The 19,224-nt window shown below is 37.3% G+C and overlaps 1 protein-coding gene across 13 annotated transcripts in view; it reads left to right on the forward strand.

Moving 5' to 3' along the window:
- Positions 1–19,224, forward strand: part of Ptprk (protein tyrosine phosphatase receptor type K) — a 525,156-nt gene that overhangs the window by 390,848 nt on the left and 115,084 nt on the right. For all 13 annotated transcript variants that reach the window (XM_041654412.1, XM_041654413.1, XM_041654400.1 and 10 more), the window contains exons 8-9: positions 13,264–13,566; positions 18,832–18,941. In XM_041654412.1, the coding sequence (XP_041510346.1) occupies positions 13,264–13,566; positions 18,832–18,941 (413 nt within the window). The remainder of the gene's footprint in view (positions 1–13,263; positions 13,567–18,831; positions 18,942–19,224) is intronic.

Below are 19,224 nucleotides of genomic sequence, written 5' to 3' on the forward strand. Positions count from 1 at the left end.
CATCCTTTAGATAACATCCTCATTGTTACCCCATGGAGAATACCCCAGCGTAACTTTTTATATTTCATTGACCTCTTTTTCCCTTTCATGAATTCTTTAGACCTGTGTAGGGGTCTGTGTTTGCATCACAGTGTGAGTTGGAAGACAAGAGAAACCATGTCTTTACCAACCACATTTGAATGCTAAGCAACTAGTCTAGCCAACTTGGCCTCTTTGTCTGACCCATTTATATTCGTGAATATCTTATGGAGATAATTGTATTGGTATTTAAATGTCACTAGGAACTGATTTTACAGTTTATTCTACTCTAAAAATATACATTGGAAAATGATTATTCATTATTTCAATATTTCATTAAGAACTATGTAATCATCTCCAAGTTTCTATGAACTCAGCATATGCATATATAATAGTTTACATGATGATATTGACTACTTGAACAGACAGATACATAGAATGAATGGAAGACTCTACACATTAGATGGAGAGACTGAAAAAATCTGAGCATTATTAAATATACAGATTGGAAGAGTTTCATTTGAAAGTCTTCAGTAAGGAGATCTACAAAGGGAAATGTGCTTTAATGACATGGAATGGAATGAATAATGATACTAAGTGTAGACCTTTGCTTAGCTTTGGTATGCAATGAACAGACTGTCAAAAATGTGGGAGTGTGGAAGAAGAGATAAACACTGTATTAAGATAACTTTGGTTTCCAGTAAATGGAAGGACTCTTTATTTATTTGTTTAACTTGGGAAACCTCCAGAAATTTTTGAATGGATAAGTAGTTATGTATAAAAACTTCATTTTGGAAGATATGCCCAAAGAATATTCTGCAAATATTGGCAGGAACAAGCATTCCTAATCGTTTAGGTGTGAAGAAATTGCACAGAAGGGAAAGGAGTTGGTGTATTAAGTAGACTTGTCAATGGATGAAGGCAATGTGGCAAGCAGAGGAGCCAATGACATGTACAAGGCTCTAGTCCAGGGAATCATGCCTTTGAGAGATGCTTGAAAGTTAGAACGGGCACTCAGTGAAAGATGATGCTTTAGCTCCTAAGCCATGTTCTGTGTCAGCATCCACATGGAAACCCACAGACTGCAGAAATTTGGAGCCAGAATTCAAGTGATAGCTAGAATGGGTAATGCAGATTTAGGAGAGGAATCTGTCCTAAAGACCACAATTCCAAAAGTAGCATGTGTATAGAAAAACATAAAATAATATTCCAGTGTGTTTATGCTTTTCCACAATTTTCTTCATGTTCGCCATTCATCTGTGAATATAGAAACCAGGAATTTCCTCATAAGATTTAAACTGTTGTTTTGCCAGGATGTTGCATGCAGAAGCAGAGAGAGTATGTTGGTTATTTGTGTGTGTGTGTATGTTTTCCTCTGGAATCATTTATAGCCATTAGTAGATATAAAGGAAAATATCTGTACCAAATACCTTCCAGAAAAGAGTCAGTGATACTTAATTGCTTTTTTACTTATACATCTTAAATTGATTTCCTCTTTTGTCAATGCCATCACAGGGAGCATATATCTTGCCACACAATCATACTCAAGCTGGTGCATGCAGTAAAACTTACTGCAGGACATTTTTTCAGAACAAAGCTGAATACTTTCAGGATTCCTATCAAGATAAATACTTTAGTATTTCTGGTATATTCCTCATCATGTAAGAGCTTAGGTAGATCCAGAATGTGATTAGATTAACTGTTGAATGATATTTGTTTTTCAAAGGAAAAAACCTGAAATGGTAATTACAGATTGCACAATGCAACATGAAAGGGGTGGAAGTAAACTTTTGGAGTTAGTTTGCAAATATTAACCTCACCTGATATTTATTAACGTTTGTTTTGCATAGCTTTAGAATTTCAAATCCTGGACATAGACTACAAAACACTGATATATTGGTTTTTAAGGTGACAGTATCACAAAACAACGTTGATTATGGATTTTATAATCAACACATTATTTATTGTTTTATTTACTTCTAGGCATTAAAGTAATGTTATCTTTCCATTATTTCAAATGAGCTCATGAATCTTCAGTTTTAACATGGGAGCAGAACTGCCAGGTAGAAGTTAAAGAGTTCATTATTCTCCTCTCTGTCAATTTCCTAATTTACAAATGAGCTGAAGCAATTAATGCTTGCAGGTTGCCTGTATTAATTACAGTCTCAGGCAGATTTGTGAGCAATTTTGTAATTCTTTTTGTCACATTTTCTCTGTGTTTACTATCTCAGCTTGATGCTTGTTGACACACTGATTCATGTTTTAGTGAAGTAGATAAGTTTTATTCATCTAGAGGAATGAGTATAAAGAGGTCAGATCTTATAAACAAGCGAACATTTCTAGTATGTGCAGGCCATATATCTCCTTTTAATTTAATCTTTGAAAATGTCCAGGGATTTCTGCAGCTAAGCTGGACAAATCGATAAAATTTATAATCAAGGCTGTCTAATCTCCAAACCTAATATAAAACCTCACAACTATTGATTACATGTGAAGGATCCACGAGCTGTTAATCATGCATGAAAGCACAAAATAAATGGTGGCTTCAGGAAAGGAAAAGCACTAAGCATCACCAGCTCCACAGCCCTTCTCTTTCCTGTAGCCCCGCTGATGCAAGCACATAGCCAGACATTTGTGTTTATGGGATCAAGCTGTGTGTTAAAGCGTATCAATGGCTGTGATCACTTTGACACTTGCCCACTCTACCTTTTTTTCTATTATACTTCAGAAGTCTATCTTCTCCAGATATGTGTCTGGTGCAATTCAGTCTCTTTAATCAGTTTCTAGAAGGAATGGAAGGAGTTGCCTTGTACGTTGAACTCACTGTTATTTTAATGGTATGTACCTGGACTGTCATGTCATGTAGTTTTTATGGTCAATTTTTGGAGATGCAGAGAAAGAGTTCCATGTCAGTTTGTGCCTATGGAACACTGCATCAGGTGATAAACCCAACCATTATAATTGACTGATTGGGTCGTATAGTTAAAACTTACCGTTAGAGTTTGGAAAGGAATATGCATTCAAATTATCATTTCTTTCAGTCCCAATCATTCAACATAAAGATATTGAACTATATATAGTGCAGATAGGCTTTTAGAGACATCGTGAACTCGCTAACATACAAAGTTAAATTGTTTACTAAGTGCCAGTTACAGTGGCTGGGAAGCCACTGCGTCAAAGTGGTACTAAACCCAGAAGTGTTATCATTTCAACATTATTAATCTTTGTGGGAACAGTGAAGAAATTAACCTGCCTCCAAAGAGCCTTAGGAAAGAAAGATAAAACAAATCTATTTGTATATCATGTGGTTTTACTGTTGTTTGTTTTGTTTTAAGCTAGGGAAGTTTATTAGAGTTTAATAAGAAAAACTGCAGAGCAAGCAATGTGTCCATCTACCATTTGCGCGATAGAGAGGAATGGAAAAGAGAAGGGGGGTGGGGAAGAAAGACCGTGTCATTTGAGTTAAAGCAGCAAAGATGTCAGCCACATGGAGACACCTAGCCACATGGTGCGAGGGAGAGCTTTACATAAAGAGTGAAGCCTAGAGTGTTGAGGAAGACAGAACATTTCTGACTGACTCAAAGAATCAGGGGTATTCATGGCTGGGGTGGGATAAGCTACTGTCCTGGGGCAGAAATCTGGGAAGGGAAAATATAAAGGGATAATTATTCTGCCTATCTCTTCAGCATGTCTTAGGGTGACCCTCTTTCCTAGGGGTGGTTCTACCTTTCTAAAGGGCTATCTCTTAGCCCAGGCATTGATCCTGCCCAACTGGAATGTTGCTTCTCCTGAAAGATGTGTTTTAAATCATACACTAAGCTACGATAGTGTGTGACACACCAGTCATTTAATAAACATTTCTTATTGCTAAAAACAGACTATTAAAGAAGCATGTAGTTGTTCAGAACAACTCATTAGTAATGAAATCAAACTTTTAAATTATTGGACTGTGCTTGTAGCTCGTGTGTGTGTGTGTGTGTGTGTGTGTGTGTGTGTGTGTGTGATATACATGTGTATATGTATATATATACATATATATATATATATAATCAAATTGATTTACTAAATATAGTGAATGGCTATAAATATTATGTCACTACCCAGGCATAGAAGCATAGATTAGGCATGTACTTTAGATACTTATGTTCTTGGTTGATGCAGAAACCTGCTGATGAGTGGCTGATGCTGGGATAGCTATTGTGGTTCAGGTCAGCCATCTCATACTCTAGAGCAGAGGTTCTCAAGATTCCTGATACTGCAACTCTTGAATACAGTTCCTCATGTAGTGATGACCCCCAGCCATAAAATTACTTTCCTTGTTCCTTCATAACTGTTACTTTTCTACTGCTATGGATCTGTATCTATATTTTCTGATGGTCTTAGGTGACCCCTGTGCAACGGTCATTTGAAACCTCATGGGGTTGTGACCCACAGCTTGAGAACCATTGTTCTAGAAGGTGTATGAACAAAGAGGAGAGTATAGGGTTTAATGAGATACTGGCAAAGAGCCAACATACTCTCCCTTTTCCTCACCCTGGTAACTGAAGCAAGTCATAGGAGACTGCACTGGCACAATAGGATGGGGAAATAGAGCACTCTGTGCTTTGTGAGAGACTGTTAGGTGAGGGGAGAACTGGGAATCTAACCAGGATGAATTAGAGTTATCTTAGAGATCTTACAGGGGAAAATGAGTGTTTGAGGCCTTATTTTCCTTACCTCTTGAAGTAAAAGTATCTGCTCCTTTGTTCATAAATTTTACATTTTGCCAGCAAATGCTGTGGGCCAGTATCTGTGGAAAGTGTACCAAGTATTCAGGTCATTTTTCAGAACATTCTATGAAGAAGGTAGCTTATTTCCTGTAAGGGACAACAAGACATTGAAATCCCCCTCTTAGATCTTGCCACGGCTGTTTGTAGCTAATCTGTAGTGGTGTCAGTGTGCTTATACTATGTGTTATGAAATTGCGTTTTACAATTTGCATTTTAAGGGTAACAGAACTTACCACACTCTTATGATTTTGACTTGTCCTAATGCTAAAATGAAGCTTGTTTCTACATGAGCAGAAAATGTCATTTTCTTCTGTAAATTCAATCCCCCCCCCTTTTTTTCCTCCAAATATAGACAATTACCTATAGGGGTGGCTTTAAATTTTCATTAAGTAACATGTGTGATATACAATGTAAGATGAATCAAAGCGTGTTCCTTGAGTTAAGTTGCATGACCTAACACACTGTAACAACAAATACGTAAAGGAAACTTAACAAGGGGTTCCTGAATTCTCAGTTAGCCACATTGTGGAAACTGGGTGTGTTGGGAAGATCTGAAAGAGGATGCTTCCATTGGGAAAGAGGGCAGTTGTCTTTTTCTTTTTAATTCATGCTGCTCTGTTAATTTTATTCTTTTTAAAAATCAACTGTTTGCTTAGTGTTATTACAGAGCATGTCCTAATATGTGTAGCATCTCTTGAGCGTCAGGAAGGCTCTAGGGGGCCATGGGAATAGCTTGTCTTGTAATGAGACAATGGCACCTGGTCAATATTACAGGAACTCTGCAGGATAACTGAGTGAGCCAGACGCCCTCTGTCACTGTGCTTCCCTTGAGTCTAAGCATGTCACTTCAACTACTGAGCCAGAAAACCAAAAGAACTGACAGTTGCTTTCTGATTATTCCTGGTCCTGAGGCTCCCTCATGTTACAGCGCTAATCAAGTCATCCCCTCAACTTGCCATTAACACAATTTGACCCGTGGGAGCAGAGATGAAATTGTTTGGGCATGGCTAATGATGCTGTAACATTGAAAAGACATGAAATGTAAAGTCTTGATCACACTCGGTTCTTACCATGAGTTTAAGAGCGAGAACCCAAACACTTGGAGGGAAGAATGGGAAATACCGTCTTAGGTTCTCAACAATCTCCTTTCCCAAGGTGCAGCATTAATTTTTTCTTTTTATTTATTAATTTTTTAACCAACCCATGTTCCAACATTTTCTCTCCACCCTCTTTTGGCTCACACTGGCAAATGCCTTCTCTTACAGGCAGAAAATTCACTCTCCTTGTATTTGTTTTGGTGAACGAATGGAAAGTGTGTTTTGCAGCGAGCTTCTAAAGCGTCTGATGAGAAGACAGCCAGGAGCAAGCAGCTCCAGTCATGCGCCAGTGTTCTCAGTCTGTGTACAGTACTGACAAGGATCTTCTTCTTCTTTTTTTTTTTTCTTCTTGTGAGCTTTGGGATTTCCTCTGTTTTTCTCTGACTGACAGCTGGCTAATAAGTTTTATCATTAAAAACTGATTCTAGGGATATAGGATCTCTGGCTTCTGTTCTCTTATGGCTGCTAAAGCTTTTGTTGTCATAACTCTTTCAGAATATCCAGGGATTAACGCTACAAAAAGATATAAATATTGACCTGTCCTGTGTCACATTGTTTAGCAATTCCCCCCCCCATAAAAAAAGAAAGGAAGGAAAATACTTCTCTTTCATTTATTGATGTTTCGTTCGAGCTTTTTCTTGATGTAAGGAGGTGACTCAAAGTCAATAGGTCCCCTCTGTCCATGTGACCTTTCCTTGCACTAACCTTTCAAGCACGGTCAACGTAGTTCTTCCTTTTCTCCTAGCAAATATGACATATTACTCCTGGAGGTGTAAATCCCAGCTTTGATCTGTTTAGAATTGAAATGAATTCAATGAAACATGACTTCCTTACCTATGTGATAATTGTCTAATACTGCCTGTAGGTTTGGATACAGTTTTTGATATTTCCTTATATTTTAGCTAGATGTAATATTACCTATCTTACTGAAATTGTTAAGAAATAAATGGACAATAAATGCTGGAAAGGATGGATAAAATTAGAAAATGTTGCTGATCAATGTTTAGCCAGCTAGGTGAAATCTCTAATTCTGACATTTCTCACTACATTAAAAAAAAAAGAAGAAGAAGAAGAATTAAGGATAAGAGGATGGCTCAGCTGGTACCAAACCTTGTTACCACGTCTGGCAACTTGTCCTTTGTGGTGGAAGGGGATGGATTCCCACTATTTTTCCTCTCTGTATGCACTTTGGTACGTGTATATGTACAGACATGCATTACATAAGTAAATGGAAAAACTTTGTAGGAAATAATTCTCCTTGAATCCATGGAAAAAGAAAGTAGGACAGAGGTTTGTGCCAATCTGCTAATATGCATTATCTCTATTAAGAGAGCTTGAAGTTCCTCTGGCTGTGAAAAGGACTGGACTTGGCATCTCTTGCCTGTTGTTGTGTATGACATCAAGTGCAGGAACTCTCAGGTCCTCTGTTAGTCCGAAAGACACACTATCTGCCCAGCCTCACCTTTTAGTTGACTGCCTAGGAGAGAAGTTGAAGGAATGTGTTCAGTCAACAGTGTTTCAAGAAATAAGTTGATTGGTCCAATAAGGTTGACCATGTGGATTTGCTTTTGTTTTTTATTTATGTATTTACTTTTTTACCATCTTAATGTGGAGGAGTTCCTGACTTGATAATTTCCAACCTCAGATAAAAGCATTGTTTTTTCTGTTGTGCATAGTAACTGATTAATGAATGGAATAAGTTGTGCTGAAGGATTTAAGGGTGTAGCCGGGGGATAGATTTCTTTCTAGGCATGCTGGGGGCTTTGGTTTTAATCCTTAAACCCAAAAAGGATGGAAGGAGAAGAACTACCATTTTGACTGATTCTACTAAGTATGTAAGTTCATGTCCCTAAGCTGAATTCTTACTTTTTATTAAACAATCAGTTATTTCCTTTTAAGACACAAACACAAGAGGATGGGATAGTGAGATATGTAGCTGATATTTTCTTCCAGCAAAAAGGAATAATTTTAGAGCTGTGTGACAAGACCTTCTTTGTTACAAAAATAAATTTTCAAATCTTAAAATAGGGGAAACAAATTTTGCAATCGACAGACCCAAAGACAAAGTTAATAGAGGAAAACACAACATCTTATCTGACCTTAGAAACAAAAGCAGTTTCCAGCCTTTCTCCAGACTCTCCTGCAGTTGATGCTGTAGGTTGTGTGTGTGTGTGTGTGTGTACACTTTCCTGAAGCTCTTCTCTTCAATGATCTAATTGCCTAACATTTATTTTCTGAAGAAGAATAACACTGTCTGGCATTGTTTTTTTTCCTCACATGTGAAAATTAATCTGAGCTTTTAGCACTTTGGTGGTCATGTTTGGGGTATTTGGTTTGTCCATGTCAGTTCATAATACACAGTAGATTCACACACATGCACACACACACACACACACACACACACACACATACACACACAAATCTTATCATTGAGGAGGAGAAATAATGGAGTATGATTCAGAGAAATTTGTTTCACTTATTTAGGGGTCAATTTTAAAAAATCACAAAATCACAACAACAACAAAGACAAAAAACTCTCCATTCTGAGCAATATCAGTCAATCGTGCTTAATTTTTTAGGACTAGGGTTCCAAAGACAACAAAAAACCCATTGTCTAAGTATTAGTATCTTTACAAACAAAAGATCTGGCTGCCTGGTGTTGACGCTTCCTTAATCTATAAGAACATGGGCTCAGACAACAGCATTTTTTAAATAATCCCGGAGGACCCACAGAGCATGGCCAGTGATTTTAGACTGGGGTAATTCCTGGCTAGCTGACCCTGGGATGAGTAGGATGTCAAAACTGTCTGAAGACCTGGTTTGTTTGACTTCTGCTGGTCCTTTAGCTAGTGGGTCTCTAGAAAAGCAGCTCACTCGGTAAGGATATATTTGTTTAGAAAATGGTGGGATTAAAATATATGTTAGATTTTGATGGACTCTTTCAGGTTCTTTTGTAGCTATGTATTGTTAACACTCTTTCCCTTTCCAGGTCCGTGACCCCTCTCATGCTCTGTAACACACTAGTGTTCTACCTCAGTTCTGTTTCTCTCTTTCCCTCATAGTCTCCATCCATTTCCCATTCACCCTCTTAGTCCCTTCTTCATTCCCTCTTGTGCTGTTCCTTGTCCTTCTGTCTGATGTGATTAACCTTCCCTTTATTAAGGTAGACCAGTGCCTCTTCTACATCAGATCTCTTCTTCAGCATGCTTCCTAGTTAGTTAAAACATAAATTGCCCCAATTATTGCCTATATGCTTTATTTAGTTCATTTATTACTTATTTGACTTGCTTCTTAAATTAGAACATGGTTAAATTGATCTTCACATTCCTCATTCCTAGTGCACTTAATGGCTTACAGAAAGCAATACGTAAATGGTATTGAATCACTATATATTTCACCTCTTAGTATACAGTATCTTGATTTTTTTTTCACTTCTTTTTAGAGCACCATGATTTTCTAAGTCATTCTGTCTGAACACAACAGTTATGCAATACCTGTTTATGTATGTTGAATCCCAATGATCACCCAGTATTTCATCTGTTTCCTCCAATGTGGTATCTAGTCTGTCCATCTCTGATGTCCCCCTTCTTGTTCAGCCCGTATTGTCTCCTTACATGTTGCAGTATTTGAATTTCTCTACCCTAATGTCTCTACCTATGACATAGCCTCCAGTTTGTCTCTTTCTAAAGCAGCTGTGTTTGCTACATTAACTTTCTGCCCAGAAACTCTTACTTCAAGTTCAACTCAGCCTCCACGACACCATCAAAGTTTACTCACTTTTCGTCCAACCAGTTTTTCCTGGTTTTATCCAGCTGGGTATTTGTAAAGTTACCAAATGGGAATTTGTAATTTTCTTTTTCTCAATTATGTTCCACTTTTCTTTTCATCTTACTTCTTTTGCTATTGTATTATTTATCCAAAATACGTCTGTAGATCTAGGCTCTGTCTGCCGAGATCCAATGCACCTGTCTCCTCTATTTGACAAGCAAAAGTTATCACTCCCTCATGAGTTCAGAGATACCGTTATATTCCATTCATGTCTTCCTTATATCAAAATATAATCTTTTTCTTGTTTTATCATCTTTAATAAATAAGAGGTAAGCTCCTTAGGCCTAACACTGTTATGTTTTATTCATTTTTCTGCCATCTGTATCATTTTGCATACCTTTATAAGAATCCATTTTTGTTTCATAATAGATGAGTAACTGGTAGGCATTTTTATGTGGCTATTTGCTGCTTTATGATCTCTACATTATTGTCTTTCTCCCTACGGTTCTGATAAAGGTTCGCTGTATCACTTTTCTCAATTCTTGTTTTGCCTATATTTCTTTTACATGAGCATGAGAAGGAACTGGGTTCCAAACCCATCTGCACTGTGCAGCAAGACAAAAGAATGTAGAATTATGTTTAAATCTCTATTTAACAAGAATAGGGTAACTGATCACATAATTCAATCTACGGAAGCAGAATGGCAAATAACATGCTAACTTTGTTGAAAGACTTTATTATCTTAGAAAATTATGCCAAAATTATTTTGTTAACTATGTATTGACACTGAAATTTTGGTGGTGACAGACATGCATAGGATGAAAAGTGTACTTTTTTTCTGAGTTGTACTGAGTTTCATGTGTTGTTCACGATGAATGCCAATCTAATAAGCAGCATTCAAGTGCACACAAACTAAATTATCCAAGTTCACTAGTGCATTTTTACCTAGTAACTAAATTATCCAAGTTCACCAGTGAATTTTAACCTAGTAACTAAATTATCCAACTTCACCAGTGCATTTTTACCTAGTAACTAAATTATCCAAGTTCACCAGTGAATTTTTACCTAGTAACTAAATTATCCAACTTCACCAGTGAATTTTAACCTAGTAACTAAATTATCCATGTTCACCAGTGCATTTTTACCTAGTAACTAAATTATCCAAGTTCACCAGTGCATTTTTACCTAGTAACTAAATTATCCAAGTTCACCAGTGCATTTTTACCTAGTAACTAACTAATTGTCGTAGTTTAGTTTCTGCTGCTGTGATGTAAAGGAATGAATGAGTTAAATAAACAACAAATACATAAATAAAGCTGACCAAAATCAACTTGGAGAGCAAAGGGTTTATTACTCCTTACAATTAGACTCCATTATCAAGGGAAGCCAGTGCGGGAGCTCAAGCAGAAACCTGAAAGCAGGACCCAAAGCAGAGGCTATAGGGGTAAAGTATTCACCTGCTTACTCCACACAACTTCTTCTGCTTGCTTTCTTATAGAGCCCAGGACCACCAGCCAGGGGGTGGCACAGCCCAGGTGGCTTGTTCCATCCCACATCAGTAAACATCAAGGAAATGCCTGATAGCCTTGCCCTCAGGCCAGTCTAATGAAGGCAGTTCCTCAGTTAAGATGCCTTCTTCCCAGGTGTGTCTCTAAGTTTGACAACAATTAACTAGCGAGTAATTAGTACATCTTCTACTAACTCTGAGCATGAGCTCAGAACGTAGGGTGCACATAGGCACTGACTTCTTTTGTAGAGTGTGAAATGGTCTTCGATTGTGAAATCGCTACAAGATGAAGAGTGAAACAAAATGGGAGAAAAATGGTGAAAGAGGATGATGTCTCAGAGACAGAGAAATGCTTAGTTAGATTCCGAAAGAGGGAATCAGTATAAGAAAGTAGCATTCCTAACCAGGCGATTTCATCAGTGGTATTTTCTGCCATTGATGCCTAGGAATCACTCATTCATATATTCTACATAGTTTCTTACTTCCTCCTTCTGGATACAAATGAATACTTTGTGGCAGCATATGGTTCAAGTTGACTCTGGCAAGTAAAAAAATGTCTTGTTATCCAGCAGTAGTGAAATCACGATTCTCTTGAGGTGGTTGGAGTTAATCTAAGCTGATATTATTTGGTCAGATAAACCAATGTCAGACAAACATTGATCCAAATAGAAAGAATGACCCATTCTTGGTATGGTTCGCCCAGTGGTGGGAGCATTAGCATAGGGTTAGATATACAATGGCATGTATGATTAAAAGGCCACCTCTTCCTCTCGGTCTCTCTATGGATTTAAAACAGTACACAAAACAAATCTGATCCAGCAGGCCAACTGAAGTCGGAAGATTGCCTGCTAACATTTGAAACCTAAGCATTAGCTTCTAGCAGAGTTTAATTTGCATGTGTACATGGGGAATTTTTAGTTTTGAAATTTTAAAATACTCGCCACTTGGGATTGTTTCCCATCCCACACTGGAGCCATTGAACTGGATTCCCAATTTGGGCTTGCCATCTGTGTTGCGTCCTCATTATTTTTATAGGACTGGGATTCTGATCTCAAATATAAAAATGGATAAGAACACACAAATGGGCTTTTTACATTTGCTTTCCTTTTATCCCTGATGATTTCCAGTTAGCAATAGTATTGACCATCCTAAGTGAGTTAAGAGAAACCAGCAAGACCTTGAACTTGGCCTCAGCTTCTTTAGTTATGTCTAATCAATGTCTTCACATTTTGCTGTGTTCTCGTTTCTGTACTATATGGGGTTCACCATGGCCCTGGCTTTCATAGAGTAATTATTTTGATTAAGTTAGACAATTAAAGTCAGTCTTGCGTGAGGAATGGATACCGCTGGGAGTCAGTGATGGATGGACTTCCGGTCTTCTGAGTGTTCAGTCCTGCCAGGGTTTTTCAGTTGAGTGACAACTCACCTTCTAGTTTGGTTTGTATGACAGTGCATGGGTGGTTAGGCCTGAGTATTTTCTAGAAAATAAGTTACAAAGAGATCAAGAAGGAGAGGAGGTGGTTGGTGTTAATATCCACATGTGTTCTTGTAATTTTTCTAAATTTTTATTTGCTTTGATGAACAACATCATTACTGGAATAATTAGTGTTAATTAATATCTGTGTCATTTTGGTAAATGGTAGTTTAGTGTTCCAATTAGACTAATTAGTACACACCATGGCTTAGTGACATGACAAATCGCTGAGCAGAGCACACTGACTCTTGTCCCTTCTGATATACGAGCTAATCTGCTTGGTCAGTAGTGGCAAAGGAAGGGGATGGGAAACCGGACAGCGACAACTGTCAGGCATTGTTTCTACATTTTCTGCTGGTTTTCTCTTTTCTGATAAGTCCATGAGTACTAAGGATTGCTTTCATTTCATGTTTTAGCTCCTTTTTTACTGTTGAATCAGTCTCCAGAACCTACCAGCATGAAATTATGAACAGGAAAAACATTAAAACCCAAAGATTCTCTTGACAAAACACTAAAAGCCAAAGATTCTCTTGATAGCCACTGGATTGGATATACTGTGTTCTGCTCAGTACTTCTCTCTCCAGAAGGAATTTACAGTCGAGCTGACAGCTGTCTGTATTTATTTTGCAGAGCCTATGCGGACCCCGAAGACTTTGAAGATTGCTGAAATCCAGGCAAGGCGCATTGCTGTGGACTGGGAGTCCTTGGGTTACAACATCACTCGCTGCCACACTTTCAACGTCACGATCTGCTACCACTACTTCCGTGGCCACAATGAGAGCAGGGCAGACTGCTTGGACATGGACCCTAAAGCCCCTCAGCATGTTGTGAACCATTTGCCACCTTATACAAATGTCAGCCTCAAGATGATCCTCACCAATCCAGAGGGCAGGAAGGAGAGTGAGGAGACGATCATTCAGACTGATGAAGATGGTATGCTCCTGTTTGGTGTCTAAAATACTGTCTTTTCTTTAAATTTACCCCCCTCCCCATTGTCCAGTAGTTAATTAAAAAATCTACTAGGTTATCCCAGCCAGATTACCTATAACAGACTTTCTGTTTTCAGAAAGTAATACAGTTACTAAATGGCATGCACCCATGATGACTTTTTAAATAATGATAGTAGAAGTGGCAAGGGTGCCTCAAGCCTAAATAAAGACTTTCTTACCAAATGTGAAAGCAAAAATGTTATTATCCACATCACTATATAGTTACCTATTGGTAAAATTCACTTTCTTATAACTCGTGTTTGAATTTTATAAATCAAACAAGATGGTATTGTTTTTCCAGTATTTGAAGATAAAATACTTGATTTGATTGAATTAAAACACAAAAGACACAGGACATTTTTTAGTCCAAATAAAGATCCTCATAAGAAAATAGCAGACCTTAATCTTTTATAAATTTTTATTGTAAGAAATGATACTTATGAAGCATTAAGTAATAAGAATGCATATTTGTATTAACATTATAATATGGATGGCTTTTCTCTAATAGTATGGTACGTCATTCATAGGAATATGAATTTCTTCATTGAGTGGAAAAAATATACAAAAGCTCCAAATCTATTACTTTACAAACAACTATATATTTTAGGGTGACACTTTATTCTTTTGGTGTTCTTTTATAAATAAATGTATGTTGGTAGAAACTGCTACGTAATGATCTCAGGCCAATCTTAGCAGAACTTGGGGTTTACCAATCATTTCCATAATCAGTAAATTTCTCTGTTTCTCTAGTTATATGCTCAAGTAAAGGAGCCAAGTCGTGAGGTCTCTGTGGTTCTATTCCTTCTTAATATTTTCTTCAACAGCTTGATAAGAGGCCTGTATTTTTATTTGAGTTTTAGAGTAAAGCGTGTAGTTTAGGATCAGACTCCCCCACACACCTCCCTTCATGTAGTCACTTGGCTACTGTGTATCTTCTGATGCCTAACAAATAGGAATGAGATGGCCATAAAGTAAGTAAGTGTGCTATAATTTCTAGAAATACTCATTTCAGCTCTTCTCCTGTGAAACTTGAAAGTGACTCTGGTTGATCCGTTGCTTTGCTGTCCTAGAGAAGTGAAAGCCTTGCACAGCTTAGACTGCTAACATGATGTCTGTGGTCTGCCTCTTATTACTAAAAGTCGGGAGTCAAACCCCTGAGACTTAAGAGGAATCTGTTATTGTCTTGTTTGAGTTAACCAAAGGGTCTTATTGCAGTTACTACATTGTTTCCTTACATCATTGAAACCAATGTGGCAACACTATTTAAAGAACTTTCACCTCCATCTCCAGTGTCACCCCCACCCTCCCATACATGCAACACTTACCTGTGCAGAAGAGAAGAGGTAACGGTAATGGAGTCAGGCATCAACAATATCAACGAAAGTCCAAAACTAGCTACACAAATATCAGGAGGAATCGCACATCTTCTGAAGTGCGGTGAGGGTTTCAGTGTCTGTGTCATGCTAAGCATTTTATAACTCATGTTTTTAATAATAAGACTATAGTCACATTTATTTGGATTGCTGTCAGCGTTTATGGCCAGGATGTCTTGATTGATAACATTTAAATCCAGCTACATGAGTTTGATATTTTTGTTTGTTTTTATCTAGTCGCCCTCCAACAATGCGATTTCCTATGGTGTTATCCTTTGATATTGTTTATCTTGCTTTTCTTTCCCAAAAACAAAAAAGGCAGTCAGGTTTTTATAATGTTTTTTTTAATTGCAATATATTTTTAAACAACATTTGATTACATAAATAGCTATGTTAATACTCAGATAATGAAATTTCTGTGGAATTTTGACCTAAACCAATCAAACTCATAACGACAGGGTTCATATAGAATCAGTTCTATAAATTAGAAATAACATTTTTACATTAGTTTTCAAGTCCGCTTTTATTTTAGCTTCTCTGTTGAATGCTTTTTTGTATAAGCTTCAGTTATATGAAGTTGCACGTATTTTGTTTCATAGTATGACTCCAGAGTAATCCCTGTGGTTGTATCCCATATGGTAGGCTATTTCCTTTCCTGGTTGGTTTTCTCTTCTATAAGTCATTCTTAAAGACTGACTTAGGAACTTCCATGGAGTATTTGTACGTCATTCTTCAGCCCTGCTCATATGAGCTTGAGTTTCTACACAGAATACTTGATGTATTTCGATATTCTGAGGTGAGGAAGAATAACTAAATGATGGTTATTGTTGCAAAGATCAATGGATCATGATGATCTGGTTAAGTCAGTCTTACTAAATTATTGCTGCCCTATATACATAGAAAAAGAATAAATTATCAACCACCTAATAAAAAGATATTGTGTGAAAAGAATTCTGGGGACATCCATAAATCAAGCTCCCAAAGCTAGAACCATTTCCAACTAGAACTTTAGGGTAGAATTTAGGCTTAATTTATTACATGTGCTTTTTAATGCATGGGCAGAATTGTTTTGTATAAGGTTCCATTTTCATTTTTTATTCCAGCATTCATGGAAATCAATATTATGAAGTTAACTCAGCAGAAAAGCCTGGTTTGGGGACATTTTTTAAAGCTACAAAGTCATTTTAAAATGTAGATTTATTATGTTTTAGAGGCTATAATACTTATTTAATATAATCTTTCTCCACACCTCTTTCATTTTTCTTTTCCGTTTTTGAAGTTCTATTTGAAGGACTTTCTCATGCTCCAAACAAAATTAGCTGGAACGGCTCTCCAATAAATCACAAGCACAGGAATGGGAGTCAGCATTCTATCTCCACTGAAAGTCGGCGGTGTGGAAATGTAACGTGAATCCCCACAGTCTGAAGCTGGGCATGAAATGGCTTTAAGCACTTCATGCTGGGTTTAGGCAAATCATCACTGAACTAAGACATTGTCTTTGTGTGTAGAGACATCATTCCTGCTCAGGTGCAGAGCATAAATGAACAGAGTTGGTCTGTGCCCATAGCTCGTCCACATTTCCTTTATGTGTTTGTTTTAGGAGTATTCATTAATCTAAGTCATGATCACTTGTGTGGCCTATCTTGGGCGTGATTTTTCTCCTACCTTTCCAATCTTGAAAAATGGAACTTGTAAATACTTCAAGCAGAGTTATATCAATGTAGAACATGTATGAGAAGGGGGTGATCTTATCAACGTTTCAGGGAAACAATTTACTACTTCTGCCCATCTTTCAATGCAGAATTAAGGAAATATTTTGAATCATGCGTAAATAAGAATAATTTGAAATATATTCATTCTATTTCATAGTACTTGTAAGACAAATTATGGTAGGTAGACACAGGAATTTTCATAACAAGTGCTCAGTATTTGGTATTTTGACTCTTCCTACTCATATCTGCCACTTTTCCTGACAAACGTGTGAAGAAATATACTTTCCTTGATTGCAGTCATAAACAGAATCAATATATGCCCAGATATCCACTTGCACAATGAACCCATGTCTCTAGTAGCCTTGGCATTGCCAGAAACTGCACAGAATCCTTGTCAGGCTTACTGCCCTGCTGAGCACAGTAGCCCGTGCTGACAACATGAGACATGGGTAAGGGATGGTTAACTGACGGGGCCATGAACGTGTCCAAAGTAAAGGGCTACCATGCTATCTGTAATATGGATTTCTTTTTCATTTATTCTTCTGGATTTCTTTCTTTTATGCGTCACCTTGTGTTGCCTGCCTCAGAGGTCATAGCATCATTCATATTCTCCTTGTAGAATGAAATAAATCTTCATCTGGTGGCGTATCATTCAGAATTTCTTGCTGCTGCTAGCCACGAAGAAATACATTTCCTGTGATCCAGTGATTTTTAATTTATTTCAATCCTCATGAAATTGCTCTGTACTTTGAAACGGCATTTCTAGATAATGTCATGTGTGAAGTTCACTGAAACATTGGATTCAGGGAAAATATTAATTAAAAACCGTACTTACCCAATACCGGGTTGGTATTTTTTTTTTTTTGAAAAAACGAAGTTTTTAAGTCAAGAGTGTGAGGTAATATGTATTGTTAAGCATGATTAGAAGAAGAATCTGGATTGTGTGAATAAACGGCCAGGTTTTAAAGTAAGATCTATAAAAAGAGAACTACACAGTAGCAGAAATATCTTGTAGCTTGTCAATAGTAACAAATACATGGCTGATTAATGACAGGATTTTGCAACTTATGAGGCCTTCGCAAATAAGGACTGGAGCAATGTCACTTAGGAGTTGTAATTCTTGCCTAACATGCAGGAAGTTCTGAATTAAGTACCCAACACACATGTGGCATAAGACGGAGCGTGGAGGCACATGGCTGTCATCTCAGCATTCTGGAGGTGGAGGCAAAAGGATCATAGGTTCAGGGCCATCCTGGGAGACACAAAGAGTTCAGAGTGAGAGTATACATTAGATCCTGTCCAAAACAAACAAACAAAAAACAGTAACAACAACAAAAAATGAATAAAAATGAAAGGAAGGAAGGAAGAGAGAAAGAATATGGTGAGGTATTGAGATAGCTCAGTGGGAGAGCGCTGGCTTGCATTTGCCAGGCCCTGAGCCCCATCCTCAGCTCTGCCAAATGAAGAAAGCAAATCAAGAGATCCTTGAGTCCTAAACCAGCTTGTTCTTAATAAGCTCTTCCTTAGCTGAGAAAAAGTAAAAGCGTGAAGCAGGTACATTTTAGCGTATTCATCTCTAACAACTTTAAAAAAAATATAATAATCAGTGCTATCTTTTTAATTATAGAAAATTTAATAAGTATAGCTACAAAAGTCAGGATGATTTTTAATGGGCATTTCAAGTCAGTGCTGTGTGATTTGGCTTTTGAGTCTAAGGAGCGTTAATTATGATTATAATTCATTATTTTATGAACTTCGTTGATGGAGCCTCTTTAGGGGATTATCATAATCTTCAAGAAATCTTTCAGGGATGTGCATCTCTGTTCTCGGAGCAAATTACAAATAAGAACTTCATGTTATTAGCCGTATACAAGAGAGAAAAACAGACTACATGACTATGCCACTCTCCAAGGTGATTGAATATTCATTAGAATAACAATAACTTTACATTTCTACATTTCCTGCTTTAGAAACTTACAGGCTGACAATTGGTGTCAAATCTGAATACCGTTCATGTGCTGATGTTATTTTTAAAGATATATTTTTGTTCCAGGACATCTACTTTAAATTGTGTTTATCTTGTTAATTGCAAGTGTTCTTATTTCCAATATCTGTTATTTCTAGTGCCCGGGCCTGTGCCAGTCAAATCCCTCCAAGGAACTTCCTTTGAAAACAAGATCTTCTTGAACTGGAAAGAGCCACTGGAACCAAACGGCATCATCACTCAGTATGAGGTATGAGGAGAAGGTGTACATACAAAGAGGCCAAGGAGACGGCTGAGTGGAAATAATAGGAAAGGAAAGGGGGGCGGGGAGAATATTAACGCATCATCACCTCTCTTTGTTCTAGTTCACAAATTATTTGATTTTAAAATTAATCAGTGTATAGTAGCAAATTCTTGGAATATATGATAGTTTTGTGGCTCCATATGTGTGTAACTGGACTGTGTCCTTGTCAAAGCCAATTAATGTTTGTAATGAATAATTACATGTAAAAATGCTAAGTCCCTTTTTCTAA

This window comes from Microtus oregoni, unplaced genomic scaffold (assembly GCF_018167655.1).
Source record: "Microtus oregoni isolate MIOR12 unplaced genomic scaffold, Mior012 000006F_ref0000085, whole genome shotgun sequence".
Lineage (NCBI taxonomy): Eukaryota > Metazoa > Chordata > Mammalia > Rodentia > Cricetidae > Microtus > Microtus oregoni.